The sequence below is a fragment of the Heterodontus francisci genome, chromosome 26, assembly GCF_036365525.1.
Source record: "Heterodontus francisci isolate sHetFra1 chromosome 26, sHetFra1.hap1, whole genome shotgun sequence".
Taxonomy (NCBI): Eukaryota; Metazoa; Chordata; class Chondrichthyes; order Heterodontiformes; family Heterodontidae; genus Heterodontus; species Heterodontus francisci.
In genome coordinates, this window is record NC_090396.1 from 23,532,074 (window position 1) to 23,554,367 (window position 22,294).

Here is a 22,294-nt window from a genome sequence, read left to right on the forward strand (position 1 = left end):
TAGCAATCCATTGCTCTGTCTTGAATATACTCAATGACTAAGCCTTAACTGCCCTCTGGGGTAGAGAATTCCAAAGATTCATTACCCTCTGAGTGAAGATATTCCTCCTCATCTTAGCCCTAAATGACCTACCTCTTATTCTGAGCCTGTGTCCCCTGGTTCTAGAATGTCCAGCCAGGGGAAACATCTTCCTGCCTCTACCCTGTTGAGCCCTGCAAGAATTTTGTATGCCTCAATGAGATCACCTGTCATTCTTCTAAACTCCAGAGAATATAGGCCCAGACTCCTCAATCTTTCCTCACTGGACAATCCCGCCTTCCCAGGGATCAATCTGGTGAACCTTCGTGTACTCCCTCTGGGAAGTATATCCTTCCTTAGGTAAGGAGACCAAAACTGTACATAACACTCCAGGTGTGGTCTCACCAGGCTCACTGGCAAAGGAGCAACACTCACTATTCAACTCACTGACAGGTACCCATAAAGTTTTAAAATAAAAACAAGAAATGCTGGAAATACTCAGCAGGTCTGGCAGCATCTGTGGAGAGAGAAGCAGAGTTAATGTTTCAGGTCAGTGACCCTTCTTCAGAACTGTAAACTTCAAAACCATAAGGTTTTGACTGGCTTTAGAGCACCGACTTGCTCTAATCTAGCATCTGTTTCAGAGCAGTGCCCACTACGGGGATCTGTGGGCAAGGCTCTTCAATCAGATTCAAGAATCCTCACTGAGACACGCAGAGTCCAAACCAGGAAATCTACAGCAGGATTTTTAAATTAGATTTAAAATGTACAGAAAATGAAATAAAAATTGGGAAACACAGATGGGATTAAGGGCTTGAGATAAAAGAGTTAGACAGAAAAAGTAAAAAGAAAATCTCTAACACTAAATATCTTCAAGGAATGAGGGAATGAGACTCCACACTTGTAAAACTAATTTTTCAGCATCAGAGAGGTTGCTCAGAAGTACCATTTATGATGCCATTAAAAACTCCCCTACTTCTAAATGTTCTGACCCTAATTTTTTCAGCTGTCTTTAGTGGGGAAATAATGGGCAAGTAGAGCAAGTTCATGCCATTGCAGTCATTTCAATGCTATGTCTATCAGCAAGGACTGCAACAGTGTACCCTGTAGAGGAGCAGGGAAAATCAACTTCCGGAATTCCATGACTAACCGTGCATGTGTGGACACCAGAAATCCCTGTCCGATTTACCCCTTGGTAATGCTGAGCACTGATGGCCTCAATGTTACCACCACTTTATTCAGGCACTCAATAGTGGGCCAGTAAATCCACATCATTATAAAAAAGGGATCATAAGGCAGTTCTTTATTTATTTAGAGATACAGCACTGAAACAGGCCCTTCGGCCCACAGAGTCTGTGCCAACCAAGAACCTCCCATTTATACTAACCCTACAGTAATCCCATATTCCCTACCACCTACCTACACTAGGGGCAATTTATAATGGCCAATTTACCTATCACCTGCAAGTCTTTGGCAGTGGGAGGAAACCGGAGCACCCGGCGAAAACCCACGCGGTCACAGGGAGAACTTGCAAACTCCGCACAGGCAGTACTCAGAATTGAACCCGGGTCCCTGGAGCTGTGAGGCTGCGGTGCTAACCACTGCGCCACCCTCTGTTGATATGGTGGGCCGCTTCAATCTCATTTGCTTATATCTCAATTTGCTCTGCATTGAGATTTCAAAATGCTTCACAGCCAACCTTTCTTCCCTCAATTTCAGACAGTTAATATGCCAGATGGAGCATTTTGTCACTTATGCTTGAATAGATTATTTTTAATCCAGTCCCCTTAGAAGTAGGCATCAGAACCCAACAGTAACATAATGAGAAAACTCCCCTGCAGAGCACTGCTCTCTATGACCCTCGCCGATGAATCAGTCCTCCTCCATGTTGAACACCACTTAGAAGCACTGAGGGTAGCAAGGGACTTCAATGCCCACCAACAGTGGCTCGGTCGCACCACTACTGACCGAGCTGGCTGAGTACTGAAGGACGTAGCTGCCAGACCAGGCCTGTGGCAGGTAGTGAGGGAACCAACAAGAGGGAAAAATCTGCTAGACCTCGCCCTCACCAATCTACCGGTCATAGATGCAACTGTCTATGAGAGTACAGGTAGGAATACCGCACAGTCCTTGTGAAGACAAAGACTTGGCTTCACACTGTGCTAACTAGGATAGATGCAGAACAGACCTAGCAGCTCAAAACTGGGCATCCATGAGGTTCTGTGGATCAGCAGCAGAACTGTATTCAGCTACAATATGTAACCTCATGGCCCTTCACTCTACCATTACCATCAAGCCAGGGGTTCAACCCTGGTTCAAGAGTGCAGCAGCGCTTGCCAGGATTAGCACCAGGCATACCTAAAAGTGAGATGCCAACCTGGTGAAGCATTTTAAAACCTCAGTGCAGAGCAAATTGAGATAAAAGCAAATTAAATTGCAGTGGCCCACCATATCAGAGAACTACCTTATGATCCATTTGTAATGATGTGGATTTACTGGCCCACTATTTAGTGCCTGAATAAAGTGGTGGTAATAGTAATAGTGAGGCCATCAGTGCTCAGCGTTACCAAGGGGAAAATCAGACAGGACTACACGCGTGCTAAACAGCAGAAGCAGTATGTAATGGAGAGATAAGCAATCCCACAACCAATGGATCAGATCAAAGCTCTCCAGTACTGCCACATCCAGTCGTGGATGGTGGTAGAAAATTAATAGACGGTGGCTGCACAAACATCCCCATCTTTAATGAGCACATCAATGCAAAGGACAAGGCTGAAGCATTTGCAACCATTTTCAGCCAGAAGAGCTGAGTGGATAATCCATCTCTGCCTCCTCCTGAGGTCCCCTGCATCACAGATGCCAATCTTCAGCCAATTCGATTCACTCCATGTGCTACCAAGAAATGGCTGAAGGCGCTGGATACAGCAAAGGCTATTGGCACTGATAACATCCTGTACTGAAAATATATGCTCAAGAATTGCCACGCCCTGAGCCAAGCTGGTCAGGTTTAACGACAGCACTGGAAGTGGCATGTACCCGACAAGATGGAAAATTGCCTAGGTATGTCCTGTACACAAAAAATAGGACAAATCCAATCCAGCCAATTACTGCTCCATCACTCTACTCTCAATTATCAGCAAAGTGATACAAAGTGTCATTGACAGTGCTATCAAGCAGCACTACGACAGCAATAACCTGCTCACTGATACTCAGTTTGGGTTCTGCCATGGCCACTTGACTCCTGACCTTATTACAGCCTTGATCCAAACATGGACAAAAGAGCTAAATTCAAGGTCAGGTGAGAGTGACTGCCCTTGATATCAAGGCAGTATTTGACAGAGTGTGGCATCAAACAGCCCTAGCAAAACTGAAGTGAATGGGAAATGGGAGGAAACCTCTCCACTGGTTGGAGTCATACCTAGCACAAATGAAGATGGCTGTGGTTGTTGGAGGCCAAACATCTAAGCCCCAGGACATCGGTGCAGGAGTTCCTCAGGGTAGTGACCTAGGCCCAACCATATTTAGCTGCTTCATCAATGACCTTCCTTCCATCATAAGATCAGAAGTTAGGATGTTAACTGATGGCTGCACAATGTTCCATACCATTCACTACTCTTCAGATACAGAAGCAGTCAGTGTCCACCTGCAGCAATACCTGCACAAACTTCAGGCTTGAGCTGATGTGTGGTATGGATGTTACTTGCCACTTAAGTGCTGGGTAATGACCATCTCCCCTAGACATTCAACGGGATTACCAAGACTGAATACCCACGGTAATGACCTGGTGAGAAAGGGGTCTAGGGGTTCCCTCTCAGCCTTTGCCTGGTTTAACCGTAACAGGGTTTAATTTTTAAAAACACCATGTTTTAGCTCCCCCCTCAGTGAATCCTTATTCACTGCTTCCGAATTGTTACGCAAAGAAATCAGACAGGTTCTTAGATTTAAACAAGAAAGGTGGAAGCTTATTAACCTTAAACTCTAATCCGGTTAACGAATATGAATATGCGACCACGCTAACAAGCATACACGATAAACACACATGCAGATAGAGACAGAAAAAGTAGAAAGAAAAAAAGGGAAAAGTTTGAGACAATAGCTGGGTGTATTTACAGTCCTCTGCGTTCAATGTAGAGTCTTTGGTTGCTGGTGAGTCTTGCTGTTTGTTGGGGCCCAAAGTACGCTTTAACTTGTTTTGATGTAGGAGTCTTTTCTCTTGAGGGTTAAGTGACTTCAGTGGGTCCGGAGGTTTGTGAGAAAGCGAGAGAGCACCAGCCAGGAGAGAGGCTCTCTTGTTCCAAGTTCAGTTGCAATCTGCAGTCTCTGTCTTCAAACTGTCCTGTGAACAATTCAAAACTCCAAGTTGGCCAGGAGGTTAGTCATGTGACTAACCCCTTATTTGTGGATTTCAAAGTTCTTGGTTGGGGCAGGGAGGGGGGGCGGGGAGGGATATAGTGCTGTTTCTTAGACCGACAAGATATGGATCACCATTGCCCAGACCAATCTCTGTTAATTGAATCAGGGAACATTCCCATTGTCTATTCCGATGCGACTGTCACTTAGCATGCAAATGCTTTCCAGCTCCTGCTGATCTCTTTAAACAAGTCATCTCTTCACTCCAGCAAGAGTTTACAATTAATGTTCAGCTGACAAAATTGATATGCCTCCACAGCTCGCGGAATGAAATGAGATTTTATTTTTAAAAGAGCATTTCATTAAAAGGGTCTAGAGAAAAGATAAGTACAAGAAAATACACATGCATCGCACTCATTCATTCAGAAATCCCAAAAGTTGTTACAGCCCATCTTTTCTTGGTAGCAGTGCTGCTTTAAATTGCCCTTTTTGGCAAATCCCATAAACATGTGGTTTTTGGGGATGTTTTTCAGTTTGCACATTTCCATGACTGCCGAGGGTGTCTTTGTTCTTGTTGAGGTCTGCAGGAGGAGGGTTAGATTTAATTAGCCCTAAGTGGGAGTTTTGCTCATGGGCATCAGCAGTGGGCAGTTCTACTCTGAACTCTCTTTCAGTGCTTTGATGAGTCAGGGGATGGTTGGTTCCCTTTTCTCCTGCCTGTGTGGGCGGATTCCTTGCTAATCTCCCCTTTGTCCTCTGGGACACTCCTGCTTGCAGGTATTTGCCCAGATTCTACTGCACTCCCCTGCGGTACTTCGACCTGGTGAGGAATCACCCTCAGTTTCTCTGCCCTCTTGAGCAATATCTTTATCTCTGCAGGTTTCTGTAAATGCTGTTAGCAACTCTGGTGGGGTGCTTCTGGTGTCTGCATTTACATAGGAGGATGCGGAGTCTAACTTTTCAAATATTTCAGGGTTGGCTGACCAGACAGTAGGGGTTTCCATTTGGGATTCCTCCCGGACTTCCTTTAACCTGTCCTCACGGACCCTTTTCCTTTCCTTTCTAACCTTTTTCCAGCTTTGTGCCTGACTGTCGTCCCCTTTTGTTCTCAGCAGGGATCCCTTACGGTTCACCAGCCCTCTGTTGGAGGGTCCTCCAAACACCTATACAGGACTTAGGGGGTGCAGATTTCACTGTAGGTTGGGGTTTCCCCTCAACCTGGCACCTGTGGCAACTCCCACAGTACTCCACCACATCTTTGTGGCGGTTTGACCAGTCAAACTGCTGTCTTATGCGGGCTTTGGTTTTTCATATACTGACATGTACAGCCACTGTAATCTCGTGGGCCATTCTTAATATTTCTCTCCGGTACCTCTGCGGCACCACTAACTGGTGAACCACTGCCCACTCCTTGCTCTCAGGTCTGTGAGGAGAACTCCATTTCCTCATCAGTACCTCATTCTTTAATGCAGTAGCAATCAGGGACTCCCTCTGCTTCACTTTCAGACTGGGCAGCCTGTGATAACTCGCTCAGTACTGGGTCAGCTCGCTGAGCCTCAGCTACGCAAGATTCATTTAACTCATTCCCTAGGTCTTCTAACTTCCCAAAGTAAGTCTCAGACAGACAGACCTCATGGTCATCTGCCTGCAGTGCCAATTCAGTCTCCTGTGGGGGAGCTGGTTTGATCATGGCCTGATCCAGTACACATGCAAAGAAACTGCAGGGGACTGTCTCCTGCCACTGCCCGGTCTCTCTGATCTCCTGTGGTCTCTCTTCCGCTACTGGGAAGCTACCATCTTCGCCCCTGCCAGATGATTACCTAGGAGCAGGTCAACCACATCCACAGGCAGGGACAATCCCTATGGTCACCGGTCCCTAAAACTAGGTCGCACTCCAAGTGCACCCAATGTAAAGGTACAAGCATACACTGCCCTCCAAAACCATTCACCACCATTCTGGTGTTCACTGCACTCTCTGGTGGAAAGGTCAGACCTTTTCCCAGTAAAAGGGATCTAGTCGCCAGTGTCCCTGAGGATTACTATGGGCTTGTTTGCCCCACTCGAGGGGTATGGGGTTACTCTCCCTTCAGACACAAAACCCTGATGACCTTCAGGAATCCTATTAAATGTTCCTGCACTTGCAGCCGTAAGCTTCCTGGGTGTCACTCTTACTGCAGTTAAAGCCACAGCTTGTTCCGCTGTGCTTTCCATCAGAATCCCTTCTTCATCACTTAGCGGATGTGCCCTGATTAACCCTATAGGTTTTTCCTTTAGTTTACAGCAGTCAGCTCTTAGATGCCCTGCTTTATTACAATGGAAGTACACAGATCTCCAGGTCTCACTCCTACTTACAGCACCTTCCTTTTTGGCTGGAGGAGGGCCCCCTGTGTCTCCTGCTTTTCTTTCCCTCCCAGGACTTCTTGGGCTTCTATCACCTTCCCACCCTTTGTCGTTTGCAGATTTGCGGGGGTGATCAGGAAGGGTTTTCCCCTGGAAAATCGACTTATGAGAACAAACTCATCAGCCAGCACTACGTCTTGCCAGGCTCTATGAACCTTCTGTTCCTCTACATAGAACCATAGGAAAAGTACAGTACAGAAGGCAGCCATTCAGCCCATCGTGTCTGCTCCAGCCGAATAAACTATCTGCCCAAACTAATCCCACCTTCCAGCACCTGGTCCATAGCCTTACATGTCCAGGTACCTTTTAAAAGAATTGAGGGTCTCTGCCTCCACCACCATTCCTGGCAGTGAATTCCAGACAACCACCACCATTTGGGTGAAAAAGTTTCCCCTCATGTCCCCTCTAATCCTTCTACCAATCATCTTAAATCTGTGCCCCCGGTAACCGATCTCTCTCTTCTCCACCAACCACCCCCCCACCCCACTCCCGCCAGGGGAAACAGGTCCTTCCTGTCGACTCTATCTAGGCCCCTCATAATTGTGTACACAATTGTGTAACCAAGTCACCCCTCAGTCTCCTTTGTTCCAGGGAAAAAGAACCCTAGCCTCTCCAATCTTTCCTCATAGCTGCAACCTTCAAGCTCTGGCAACTTTCTTATAAATCTTCTCTGTGCTCTCTTCAGAGCAATTATGTCCTTTCTGTAATGTGGTGACTAGAACTGTATGCAAAACTACAGCTGTGGCCTAACCAACGCTTTATACAGTTCCAGCATTACATCCCTGCTTTTGAATTCTATACCTCAGCCAATAAAGGAAAGCTTTCCATATGCCCTCTTCACCACTCTATCCACCTGTCCTGCCACCTTCAGGGACTTGTGGACATGCACTCCAAGGTCTCTCACTTCTTCTACCCCTCTCAATATCCTCCCGTTTATTGTACATTCCCTCACTTTATTTGCCCTCCCCAAATGCAATACCTCACACTTTTCTGGATTGAATTCCATTTGCCACTTTTCCGCCCACTCAACCAAAACAGTGATATCATTCTGGAGTCCACGGCTTTCCTCCTCATTAACTACACTGCCAATTTTTGTGTCATCAGCAAGTTTCCCAATCATGCCACCCACACTTAAGTCCAAATCATTAATATATACCACAAACAGCAACACTGAGCCCTGTGGAACACCACTGGAAACCACCCTCCACTCACAAAAACATCGACTACTACCCTTTGTTTCCTGTCACAGAGCCAATTCTGGAGCCAACCTGCCACATTCCCCTGTATCCCATGGGCTTTCATTTTACTGACCAGTCTGCCATGTGGGGCCTTATCAAACATCTTACTAAAATCCATGTAAACCACATCCACTGCACTACCCTCATCAATCCTCCTGGTCACTTCCTCAAAAAAATTCAATCAAAAATAATAAAAAAAATCAAACATGTGTCTTTATGGAGAGTGGGAGTGTGTTATTAAAATTCCTCGAGCAAAATTACCTCTGAGATTTTCACAGCTAAGCTGCACTTTAAGAGCCCTCAGCCACTGGTCAAAAGCCAGCTGCTTATTTCTCAGTTCTAAACATTTGGCAATAGGCTTCCCGTACTAACTCATAGGCCCCGAGGATAGCATTTTGTGTCAGTTCATAAGTGGATGAACTCTCATCTGGCAACATGGAATAAACCTCATGGGCTTTTCCGGTTAGTTTGCTTTGTAGCAGGAGTGTCCAGGCCTCAGCTGGCCACTTTAGCTGCCTTGCAAGTTTTTCAAAAGACACAAAACAGCTTCCACGTCACCCTCATTGAATTTTGGGATCAGTTGGGAACGTTTTAACAATTCTGTACCCAGCCCTGAATTACGATCCTCCATATTGGCTATGCTTTCACTGGGGTTACTCTGTTGTCCCCTAGTTAACGCAAGCTGTCTCAGCTCTCTCTCTTTGCATTCCTTCTGGAAGGCTCTTTTTTTTTTCTCTCTCCTCTCTCTTTTTCTTCACGTTCCTTCTGGAAGGTTCTTTCTCCCTCTCCTGTCTCTTTCTCTTTCCTCACGTTCCTTCTGGAAGGCTTTCTTTCTCTCTCTCTCTCTCTTTTTCCCTGTCTTCTAATTCAAGTTTCTTCGGTTCCAATTGTGGCTTTGCTAGCAATACCCTGTTAGAGTCGATTTCTAACCTTATCAGATTCAGGGGAAATATGGTTGGCCACTAGTCCTAGGAGTTCAGATTTCCTAGGCTTGCCACATACAGTGATCCCACGCTGCACAACCATTTTCCTCAACTCCTCCACAGACAGTGCTTTTAACTTATCCCAAGTTATGCACCCTGGCTTGGGGAGGTACTAGCTTCAGTCACAGACGTTAGTATTCTAACACACACAACCACAGGAAAACCTCTATTGAAATCCTCTCTCTTTTTGAGTGGGATCAATTTGGCTTCTCACTTCCAATTTCTCGTTCATCTGTGAGTCAAATCCAAGAAGCTGGCCCCCAGATTTCTGTTATGATCAGGTGAGAAAGGGGTCCCCTCTCAGCCTTTGCCTGGTTTGACCATAACAGGGTTTAATTTTGAAAACACCGTGTTTTAACTCCCCCTCAGTGAATCCTTGTTCACTGCTTCCCAATTGTAAGGCAAAGAAATCAGACAGGTTTTCTTAGATTTAAACAAGAAAGGTGGAAGTTTATGAACCTTAAACTCTAATCCGGTTAATGACTATGAATACGCTAGCATGCAGATAGAGACAGAAAAAGTAGGAAGAAAAAAAGAGAAATGTTTGAGGCAATAGCTGTGTGTATTTAGAGTCCTTTAAATACAATGTGCAGTCTTTGGTTGCCAGTAAGTCTTGCTGTTCGTTGGGGCCCAGCGCACGCTTTAACTTGTTTTGATGTAGGAGTCTTTTCTGTCATGGTTCAAGTATTTCACTGGGTCCGGAGGTTTGTGAGAAAGCGAGAGAGCACCAGCCAGGAGAGAGGCTGTCTTGTTCCAGGTTCAGTTGCAATCTGCAGTCTCCGTCTTCAAACTTTCCTGAGAGCACAATTCAAAACTCCAAGCTGGCCAGCAGGTTAGTCATGTGACTAACCCCTTATTTGGGAACAAACACTCCGGCGATTTGTGGATTTCAAAGTTCTCGGTTGGGCAGGGTGTAGTGCTGTCTCTTACATTGACAAGATGTGGCTCACCATTGCCCAGACCAATCTCTGTTAAATGAATCAGTGAGCACTCCCATTGTCTTTTCCTAGGCAACTGTCTCGGAGTATGCAAATGCTTTCCAGCTACTGCTGATCTCTTTAAACAAGTCATCTCTTCACTCCAGCAACAGTTTCAATTAATGTTCATGTGATGAAATTAATATGCCTCACTCTTGGCAGGTGGGGGTCTTCATAACACCACTGTCAACATTCTTGGGGTTATAATTGACCAGATCCTTAACTAGAATAGCCACATAAATATTGTGGCTACAAGAGCAGTTCAAAGTAGGAATTCTGCAGCAAGTAACACCTCCTGACTTTCCAAAGCCTGTCCACCATCTACAAGGCACAAGTCCGGAGTATGATGGAATGATGGAATACTCTCCACTTGCCTGGATGAGTGCAGATCCAACAACACTCAAGAAGCCTGACACCATCCAGGCAAAGCAGCCCGCTTGATTGGCACCCCATACACCACCTTAAACATTCATTCCCTCCACCACTGGCGCAGAGTGGTAGCAGTGTGTACCATGTACGAGATGCACTGCAGCATCTCATCAAGCCTCATTCAACAGCACCTTCCAAATCTGCAAACTCTACAACCTAGAAGGACAAGGGCAATAGATGCATGGGAACACCATTATCTGCAAGTTCCACTCCAAGTCACACATCATCCTGACTTGGACCTATATTACTGTTCCTTCACTGTTGCTGGGTCAAAACCTGGAGCTCCCTTCCCAACAGCACTGTGGGTGTACCTACACCAGATGGACTGCAGCGGTTCAAGGCGGCCGCTCACCACCTTCTCAAGGGCAATTAGGGATGGACAACAAATGCTAGCCTTGCCAGCGATGCTCACATCCCATAATAATAAAAATGGTTGGCGGATTCTTGCCAATTATGAAGAAAATGTAGACACACATTTCAAACAGCTGGCAGTAGAACTGGCTTTGGATTGCTCTCACGAAGAGCAGGCACAGACACAATAGGTGACTGGCCCAGTTTTGCGCTATAGATGTCTATATTTCTATTATTCAGTAAGAAAGCTCTGTAGGGAAAGCACAGGTTCAGACAAAGGGAAGTCATAAACCAGTAAATGCTGCCAACTATAAAAATGCCTCGTGCCATCAAGCAGAGTTACTGTATTTACACTGGGATTCAGGAACCTGTAGAAAAGACATCAGATCCTGGAATGCTCTGGACTAGTTGAGATAACCTGCTATTTGATATAGCAACCATAAGAATGTTAGGTCCTGATAGAATTGCAGCTGAGATTTCTCATAATTGACTACAAAATTTAGCTGTTTAAAGTACCTGTTGCACAGCTGCGTGAAGTGTACTTGAGATATGAGGCTCTAATGAGATAATTCTTTACATACCAACTGATGTGGAGTTGTTGCAGCCTGAAATATATGAGATCACAGACAGACAATTTTTAAACACTGCAAATGCTGAGAAAAATGGCAGTGCCATGTACTAACAGATTTGCCCTTGAAATTGAACCCAAGAAACCTTTGATGATATTTTTGCATAGAGATGTAAATAGACATGTTATAGCAGCTAAACAATCCCTTGGGCACACTGCTTGAATTATCTGTGACAGTGTGATCATCTTGAACCGTTCCTCTCGAAAGTACCATTTTAGAATCATGAAGTCTAGAATTAAAGGGCTAAATTAACTCTGTAATAGAACTCTGCCTTCTCCTATGCATGATGAACCCTTTTAATTGAGCCTGATGAGCAACTCATCAGTTTTGGCACATGGTGTCAAGTTCAAGTCCCAGAATCTATCGTGTTGCATCACTTCACAAAATTGCAGCATATCATCTGGGAAATGAAGTGAGGAGCTCTCACTGATTGTCCCCAAAAGATATGGGTCCATAGCAATTCCCCATTTTCTGTAGTCACTCCACCTGGGTCACAGTTAAGTGGGAAGTATCCACCGAGTCATTGGTAAGAAACCAGCAGAGGCCATGGGAAATGGGAGGAGACTGCAGAGTTCCACTTGGTATGGATATTGCCTTGGACTAATCAGACACGCTGGGATAGAGCTCCAATGGTACTGCAAAAGGTGTGTTTTTTTTTACTGGGATTGATAATGGCCTGCCAGCATGCAACAGGAATTTTGTTTTGTATTATTCCTGAAATTGTATGATGGCTTTCATTGTGCTTCTTTAAAACTTCCTTTCTCCACCCACTAAAAATGTAATGCACGTGAAAGAGCAGTTGCATTAACTGATAATGTAACTCCCACCTGAGCGTCAGCAGCTGAGATCATGCCATTTGTTAAAGCAAAATACCACCCCTCAAAGTTGATGATGTGAATTGGTGCTTGTTTCTTTAGCACAATAGCCTGAATGTGGAATAAAAATGAAGCGTTGGAAATACTCAGCAGGTCTGGCAGCCTCTGTAGAGAGAGAAACAGAGTTGACGTTTCGAGTTGGATATGACTCTTCTTCAGAACTAGAGCCTGAATATGGTCTTTGTTAAGAGGCTGTGCCAACTGTAAAAATAATGGTAGTCTGTTTCTCAGTATCTATCTGCAACTGTCTGGCCCTTTGGTAGACAAACCCGAATATGGTGCCATGCCATCCAAATATGGTAGAAACATGCAAGCAAATGCACTGATTCAATGCATCTACATGCTTGAAGTGACAGTAAGGTGGTTTATTTCCAATACCCAGAAAGGAACACTGAATCTGTGATTGGTTTAGTGTACACGAGTGTGGCAGATACCCACAGAATCCTGTATGACAATATTAAAAATGCTGGTTATTTTAATTACACAGGACTCATTTCAGTGTTAATAGAGAGCAAGTGATGCTCATTATAGTTTTGCATTTAAGGGCTGGGTTTTTGGGGGGGTTGCTTCTGGACAGGGAGTTAGTCCAGAAGGGAAGAGTGGGAACTGATATTTGGACTGAACTATGAATTGACAATAAAACAGTTGTGGAACAGAGACAGTCATCGGCTTCCTCATTTTGGTGAATGGACATCTGCCTGTTTAACACTGTACACTAAATCTATTCGAGAAATCAGTCTCAATAACCTACCACCATCATTGCATGTACCTAGAGTTGTGCCCATAGGGAAACTGCAGGTTCAGTTCCACACAAGATCATGAAACAAAGCTCTACTGCAAAGTCAAAGAGTGAATTAATAAGACTTAGTGTTACTAACGCATTCACACTGTCCTAAGTTCAGAATGTTAGCCCTAGCAAGTTGCCTCTGAGCAGTGTGTCACTGACTTCCATCTTCTCTCTGCCACAGGAAAATGCTATTTCTAACATTATGAGCAAATTAGCTGCCTAGGGAGGTACAACTGGCCCTGTGTAGGATGAACAAATGAATCAATCATTTCAATCAATGGGGCGGCGCAGTGGTTAGCACCACAGCCTCAGCGACCCGGGTTCAATTCTGGGTACTGCCTGTGTGGAGTTTGCAAGTTCTCTCTGTGTCTGCGTGGGTTTCCTCCGGGTGCTCCATTTTCCTCCCACAGCCAAAAGACTTGCAGGTTGATAGGTAAATTGGCCATTATAAATTGCCCCTAGTATAGGTAGGTGGTAGGGGAATATAGGGACAGGTGACGATGTGGTGGGAATATGGGATTAGTGTAGGATTAGCATAAATGGGTGGTTAATGGTCGGCACAGGCTCTGTGGGCCGAAGGGCCTGTTTCAGTGCTGTATCTCTAAATCAAAAATCTAAATTTAAATCTAAATCAGGATGTGAATATATCTACCGAGCTGAAATCCAATCGAAGGCTTTTCACCAGAAATTAGCTAGTCTTCATGGACAGGGCGAAATGCATATGGAATCTGATCAAGAGTTGTGTGACGAGGTGAGACAATGGGAGGTAAATGGGGGCTGTTATTGCACCTGGACTATTCCTGTAGGCGCATAGTCCAAAAAGCATATAGTACGATACACCATCCCAGTCCACATCCAAAAGAGGATCTGCATTGCTACAGCAATAGTTCTCTCCTTGCAGGCATCAAGTATGTTTTATTTTTGTATGGAAAAGTACATGGAACAGTCAAAGAACAGTACAGCACAGGAACAGGCCATTCAGCCCTCCAAGCCTGCGCCGATCTTGATGCCTGCCTAAACTAAAACTTTCTGCACTTCCGGGGTCCGTATCCCTCTATTCCCATCCTATTCATGTATTTGTCAAGATGCCTCTTAAATGTCATTATCGTACCTGCTTCCACCACCTCCCCCGGCAACAAGTTCCAGGCACTCACCACCCTCTGTGTAAAGAACTTGCCTCGCACATCCCCTCTAAACTTTGCCCCTCTCACCTTAAACCTATGTCCCCTAGTAACTGACTCTTCCACCCTGGGAAAAAGCTTCTGACTATCCACTCTGTCCATGCCGCTTATAACTTTGTAAATCTCCATCATGTCGCCCCTCCACCTCCGTCGTTCCAGTGAAAACAATCCGAGTTTATCCAACCTCTCCTCATAGCCAATGCCCTCCAGACCAGGCAACATCCTGGTAAACCTCTTTATACCCTCTCCAAAGCCTCCACGTCCTTCTGGTAGTATGGCGACCAGAAATGCACGCAATATTCTAAGTGTGGCCTAACTAAAGTCCTTAGCAACCATTACAGTGAGTCCTTATTACTTATACCAGTGCACTACTAGAAATGGCCAGACACATGAAATTTGGTGACTCCTGACTCGGCGGTTACCTTGCATTTACATTTTCTGCTTTCGATTCTGTCCTGAATATGAAAGGCACTGTTTAGTCATTTTCTTATAGATCCCTTTTGAAATCGTGAGGCAATTGTAGCAGTCAGCAGGAGCAATGTATTGCTAACAAACATTTTTGAACTGATAGTGAAAGGGCTACAACCACTGATTTCTCATTTTCATGGATAAACAGCTAGAACCACAAAATATGACCTCAGAAACCCACTACGATAAAACAGGATTTGCCTTGCTCGGTCACCATAATCGAGCATCTTAATTATAAACTGACAGGAAAGGGGATGAAAATTCTCAGAATTCCATGGAACCAAGAAACTTAATTTATTCCAATTTGATTTATCCAATCACCAGAAATCACTTGGCTAGATATTGCAATTTACACCATAATTTTTGGCAGAGGTTTGTGTTAGCATACTATTCTAGCTGTTTAATTGCATAGTTTGGCATGATGCAAGCACATTAGCTATGTCAGCAATGAAAATAAGCAGGACAGCTTTGGGCTTTACATCCTATCACTGGTGCCTGAGCACCCTTCTTTTATGTTTTTTTTAAAAAAAAGGCTGTGTCACTGTCTGGCTAGCTGGTGGTTGTTGGCATATGACTTGGGAACAGCAGTCGGAAGAACGCACAAACTTGCATTTATATAGTGCTTTTCACAACCTCAAGACATCCCAAAGTGCTTTACAGCCAATGAAAGTCACAGAGCATCAAAGAAACAGGACAGCTAATTTGCACAACAGGAGGACTAATTCAACTTTATTTTTCTTTACTATATTAATATGTATATTTTTGAAGTTTGTTCTGGATGTTCACCAATGAATTAGTGCTGATGTCAACTGGATAAAAACCTGCAGCACCTTATTGCACATGCTTCATGCACCACATTACATGCTAATTTATAGGAAGCACAGGTTTTCTTATGATGCTGAAATTACAGGACAGAAATTGCAAAGCTCTCCTCCATCTAGGGAGCACCAGTCAGAGATAGAGCAGTGACACAGTCTCTTCGATTGTATTACTGTGTGTAGTGAGACTCTTAATTTCTGCTTTTGGGCAACAACTGTGTCTGTTTATGACAATACCATCACTAAATTCTCTGTGGAACACTGCCCAACAAAATGTCCAGTAAATGAACTGTTTAAACCAATTAAACTGAAAATGTTAGAATTACTCAGCAGGTCTGGGAGCATCTGTGGAGAAAGAAACAAGCATTAACATTTCAAGTTGATGACCTGTTACATCTCTAACTTATTCCAGTTCTGATGAAAGGCCATTCACCTGAAACATTAACTCTGTTTCTCTCATACACCTTGCATATTGTCTGTTATAACTTGTGTGTTCAAGATTTTGCCAAGAAACAATAGCCTGCATTTTGCACTCAATGGCAAATAAACAGTGCTCGCCATTCACTCAGCTTATACTGGTGCACAGAATTTCCATGTGCTTTTGCATTGCAATTTTCAATTTCTCAGAGTCAAAGCAGCATGGCACCTTCTGTATGGAATCTGAGATCCATGTGAACATGAAAAGAAACATGTCTCTTCAAACGATCAGACTGAAAAATCCTTACCAAGGCATGCAGAGTCTAAATCAGGAAGTGTAAGTTAATGTAAAATCATGTACAGAGAGCAAAGTAAAAAGAGGAAAAGAAAGATGGGATTAAGAGAGACAATAAAGTAAAAGAAAAAAATATTTTTAACTTTTAAGACTCCAACAATAATCAAAATCTTAAGGAATCAGACCCAACACTTTGTACAATTTTAATTTTCAGCATCCGAAAGGTTGTTTGGCAATAATTACAATTTATCCACACCATTAAAATTCACTTACACTTGAATGGACAAACTAACTTTTCAAAGGTGTGTTTATTGGGTACCTAATGGGTAAGTAGTGCAACTTCACAACCTTCATGCGTTTGAACATTGTGTTTCTTGGGGAGGTAGAAGTGCAGCAAGGCAGATCGGACAGTAACTTTGATTTCCGGGTTTAACCGTGCATGCGCAGATGTCAGAAGTTGCTGGCCAATTTACTCCTCAATAATGGTGAGTGCCAACAGCCTCACCGTTATTCTTACTACAGAATCTAGGCCAATGTAAGCTTATATGTTAAATTATTAAAAAGTGATTTTAAATAAAATACACAAATTTTATCTTCATTCATCAAAAATACAAACATAACCCCCTTTTTCATCACCTCTCTAAATAAATTTTGTTATTCTGTCCCAATCAAGAGTATTTGTCATTTCTATATTGGAAATTTTTCAATGGATTAAGTATTGTCAAGTTTTAACTGCAGACTGTACCTGTGCAGTTGTAGGTTCCACCTTCCTTTTCTTCTTCTGGTTTTGCTTATTGGTTCTGGGATATACCATCAGTTGTTCAAACCATCTGGAAAATTAAAATATTTAATTAGTGACTTGATAAGAAATTCCGCAGTGCGTTAGCAACCTAAACCAAATGAAAAACTAAATTTAATAAAAATCTGACAAGAAAGAATGCAATCTTTGATTTTTTTTTTTAAAAAGCACCATCCTCTATGCAGTAGGCATACTCTGTAGATTCCTGGGCAATCAAGGTCAGATTTCCTTCTACTTGTAATTAGATTTCTGTACATGTGTGTGTGTAATATCACATTTGTGTGCATTTCCCCATAACATTTGATTATAAACTATGTCCATATTTACACTATAAACATCTCATGTAAACTTGTTACGCTGCAATCACACCCTTCCCTCCAGGTGATGAACTGCACTGTGACAAGCAGGAGAGTGCAAGTGCAGCTTGACAATTTTAAATAGGTGGCATCTGTTATAAAATGTGGGCACAGGAATCTATAATCGGGATGTACAAATAAGGACAGAATGCAGGACTTCAAATGAGGACTGAAATACGGCTGTGTCCTAGGGGTCAATTATTCACCCTCTAACCATATTTCTAAGACTACACTTTTTCTGCCACGTTATAGGAGACAGACGAGTAGTATTATGCATACAAACCATTTTGGGTTCTCTCACAGTAAGTCCTCAGAACTCTCAATGTTCGTCCTCAACCCTGCCCCTCTCCCCCCAACACCCACAGTTAAGTTTGAAACACAGCGCTTTGCCATGTGCCTAGTCATAATGCTCTAGCCATCAAGTGTGGGACAGGCTTTATGGACCAGCTGGTCTTTTCCTGGCCATCCATTTTGTATGTGTGTATATTTTAGGGAGCTGACTGCTATGTCTCTTCAATTAGTACTTTTCCAAGTGCTTTAAAAATGGTTTCCACTTGGAACTGTTTCAAAAATTTGTACAGTGAGCACTTCCCATAGCCTGCACTTAAAACAAAGCATCTGATAACTTCCATTTTACTTTATATAGATCATTTAAATCAAATTGTTGGATAATGCATTTTTCAATAAAAACAATTTTCATCAGCAGTAGTCCGTATTCAAGGCCCACTTGCACACATTCCATTGAAGATTACGTGATGCCAATGTACTCGCTTTGTGTGTGAAAATCAAACATCAGCTAAGTGACTCCACACGTCATTCATAACAAGAACTGCCATTCCACAATAAACCTTAAATTTAAGTGATTATTGAAATCAATAGAGAATACATTTTAATTCTCTGCCTATTTAATTACTAATTTAGACTTCTCATCAAATCACACACAATCCAATGCTCCAGTCTTCCAGAAAGCTCCAAATGCACTGCATCTTCATTAGAACAATCTTTAGAAGTGAAGCAATTTGCATGTTGCAAAAAAAAACATTGGGCTTTCAGACTCTGCCTCGACAAACTCATGCCAAAGATTTAGGTATCCATACATGTGGCATTGAAGAAAACAAGAGAACCATGGCAGATGGAGTAAAATGTGGGGATGTGTGAAATAATCCACTTTGGTAGGAAGAATGGAAAAGCAGAATTTTTTTTAGTAGGTGAGATTAATAAAGGTTGGTATTCAAAGGGATGGGGGTGGGGGGGGGGTGTTGGGGGGTCCTTGTCCATGCACTGAAAGTTAACATTCAGGTACAGCAAGCAATTAGTAAAGGAAACACTATGTTAGCCTTTATTACAAGGAGATTACAGGAGGAGAAGAGTAATGAAGCCTTGCGGCAATTACATAAGGGTTTGATGAGACCACACCTGGAGTACTGTGCAGTTTTGGTCTCCTACCCTAAGGAAGAATATACTAGCCACTCAGCTCCAGACCTCATTACAGCCTTGGTTCAAAAATGGACAAAAGAGCTGAACTCAAGAGGTGAAGCGAGAGTGACTGCCCTTGACGTCAAGGCAGCATTTGACTGAGTATGGCATCAAGGAGCCTTAGCAAAACTGTAGTCAATGAGAATCAGGGAGAAAACGCTCCATTGGTTGGAGTCAAACCTAGCGCAAAGGAAGATGGCTGTGGCTGTTGGAGGTCAATCATCTGAGCTCCAGGACATCACTGCAGGACTTGCTCAGGATACAGTCCGAGGGCCAATCATCTTCAGCTGCTTCATCAATGACCTTCCTTCAATCATAAGGTCAGAAGTGGGGATGTTTGCTGATGATTGCACAATGTTCAGCACCATTCGCGGCTCCTCAGATACTGAAGCAGTCCGTGTAGAAATGCAGCAAGACCTGGACAATATCCAGGCTTGGGCTGATAAGTGGCAAGTAACATTCGCGCGACGCAAGTGCCAGGAAATGACCATCTCCAACAAGAGTGAATCTAACCATCTCCCCTTCACATTCAATGGCATTACGATCGCTGAATCCCCCCACTGTCAACATCCTGGGGGTTACCATTGACCAGAAACTGAATTGGAGTAGCCATATAAATATCACGGCTACAAGAGCAGGTCAGAGGCTAGGAATCATGCGGCGAGGAACTAACCTCCTAACTCCCGAAAGCCTGTCCACCATCTACAAGGCACAAGTCAGGATGGGTGCAGTCCTCACAACACTCAAGAAGCTCAAAACCATCCAAGACAAAGCAGCCCGCTTGCTCAGCACCCCAACTACAAACAAACCTTGGGCTGAATTTTACCAGCCCCTTGCGCCAGGGGTCCTGATGGCGGGACCTTCATGAAAATAAGCCACATTAACATGCGCAAGAACTTACCGGACGCCGTCGGCTGTTCCACGCCGATTTAATGGCCAACCAGCCGCCACTCGCATGACTTCGGAACTCCTTTGGAGATCCAAGGGGAGACACTGGTGGGGTTGGGAGAGTGGGGCAAACTATTCCTATTGGTTGCAGGGATGGTGGGAAGGGGTTGAGAGTCAAAGGGAATAAATTTCAGGGGGAAAGTTCAGGATATAAATAAAGTTTTTTTTCTGGGAGGTGAGGGCAATTTATATATAGATTACCCATTGCGGGGTGGGAGACGGGATTTAAAGCTGTATTAGAAAAAAAAATTATTTCCTGGAGACTGGGACCTTTAAAAATTTAAATGTCACTGAAAGACTTGAAGCCTTTTAAAATTGGCGGTGGCGCCAGACGCCGTTGCTGGGGACTCGGCGGCCACCTCCTCTACGTTAGAGGAGGAAAACTCCGCCCCCTGCATTAAATCATCCCCCGCACGTAATACTGCGTGGGCCGTGCGGGGGCACTTCAGCCCATTCACTCCCTCCACCACTGATGTACAGTGGCAGCAGTGTACACCATCTACAAAACGCACTGCAGCAACGCACCAAGGCTCCTTAGACAGCACCTTCCAAACCCGCGACCTCTACCACCTAGAAGGACAAGGGCAGCAGATGCACGGGAACACCTGCAAGTTCCCCTCCAAGCCACACACCATCCTGACGTTGAACTATATCGCCAGTCCTTCATTGTCACTGCATCAAAATCTTGGAACTCCCTTCCTAACAGCACTGTGGGTGTATCTACCCCACAAGGACTGCAGCAGTTCAAGCAGGAAGCTCACCACCTTCTCAAGGGCAATTAGGGATGGGCAATAAATGCTGGCCTAGCCAGCGATGCCCGCATCCCGTGAACGAATAAAAAAAAGGGGTGCATCAAAGGTTCATTAGATTGACTCCTGGGGTGAGAGGGTTGTTCTATGATGAGAGATTGAGAAAAATATGCCTATGTTCCTTGCAGTTTAGAAAAATGAGGGGTGAGCCCATCCAAATGTATAACATTCTAAGAGGGCTGGACAGGATCGATGTTGAGAGTCTGTTTGCCCTACTGGAAAATCTAGAACTAAGGGTCATAGTCTCAGGATAAGGGATTGGCCATTTAGGACTAGAATCAGGAGAAACTTCTCCACACACAGGGCTGGAATTCTCTAACCTAGAAGGCTGTGGATGCTCAGTTGTTGAATATATTAGGGACACAGTTTTTTTGCGGTACTATGGCAATCAAGGAATATGGGAAAGTGGACTTGATGTAGAAATACAATGATTATCTTATTTAGTGATGGAGCCGATTTGATGGGGGTTGGGGGGGGGGGGAGGGGGGTGTATCGCCTACTCCAATTTCTCATGTTCTTTTATTCTTCACCAGGCTAGAAAAATTAAGAGTCAGGTGCCTCAAAATTGGGGCCATCAAAAAGCATGAAAGATGCTGCAATTCAAGCTTTAAAGGACCACTTTCTCTTTCAGTCTTATGGGTCTTCCCAGGAGAGGATCTTGTTCCCTCAGTGGACATGAACTGTACATGTATTATATTCTCTCACGCAGGTTATGCGGCTTAGGAATCATCTAAATTGCTGGAACTTGCGTACTGAATTTTACGTAGGCATGTCCTACATCTCAGACAGTTTAGGACATTGAATGTCATCACACAGATCATGCCATTTATAGGGTAAAATTACAGTATCTATTGACAAATTAAAAAATAAACAGAAGTATTAGGAGTCAGCAAATCTTAGAGCACAAAGTTGAATTCATATTCACACACACACACGAAGTACAAAAAAGCAATAAACTCCAACGAATACTCTTCTCCAGTTTAATGGTTTAAAAGTCTCCTGAAACTCCACCACCTCTTAGCAGTCAGCAAAGTCTGCATTTATCAAACACAAATCTCTTCACTGTTAGAAATCCATATCAAAGGAATAATACTATTTTGAGATGGAACAATGATTCAATCCCTGCTAAACTGTAAAAATTAAACACATTACTAAAGCACTAAAATAGCAGCACCGAATTATGACATTGTCTGGAATCAAACTGCAGGTCCTCTCACATATTTCTGTATATAAGGGTATAACAAAATGCAATTTTTGACAAATATAAAAAAAATGTAGCCCCATGCAATCCACAGAAGGAATAAGTTCTATTTATTGGGTACTTAAATTCGTACTGAACAAAACAAATACCATGTGAAATCTGGATTACAAAGCGGTGACTACTAAAGAGAAGCCAAATTTTCTTCCATGGAGCTACCTCATACTCCAAATTCTAATGTAGCATACTAAAAGATATTCAGGTGGCAATAACAGCATGTATAATTTCCAATATATCCATTTATAAAAGCACAGTGTCAGTTAAGAGGAAGACACTTTTGAGAGTGGTTAGTGAATTAATTTGAGTTTTTATCTTCAGCCTCTTTGTATTATTTACAATTCAAAAATGTTAATTCATGAAAAAATATTTTGTCAATTAAAAATAAACACATCTGATTGAGCCTTCATTCTTTGAACAATATGCATCTGTTCA

General features: G+C 43.5%; 1 protein-coding gene across 6 annotated transcripts in view; it reads right to left on the minus strand.

Moving 5' to 3' along the window:
* mprip (myosin phosphatase Rho interacting protein) overlaps positions 1-22,294 on the minus strand; it is a 533,204-nt gene that overhangs the window by 227,858 nt on the left and 283,052 nt on the right. For all 6 annotated transcript variants that reach the window (XM_068057934.1, XM_068057930.1, XM_068057933.1 and 3 more), the window contains one exon: positions 16,962-17,046. In XM_068057934.1, the coding sequence (XP_067914035.1) occupies positions 16,962-17,046 (85 nt within the window). The remainder of the gene's footprint in view (positions 1-16,961; positions 17,047-22,294) is intronic.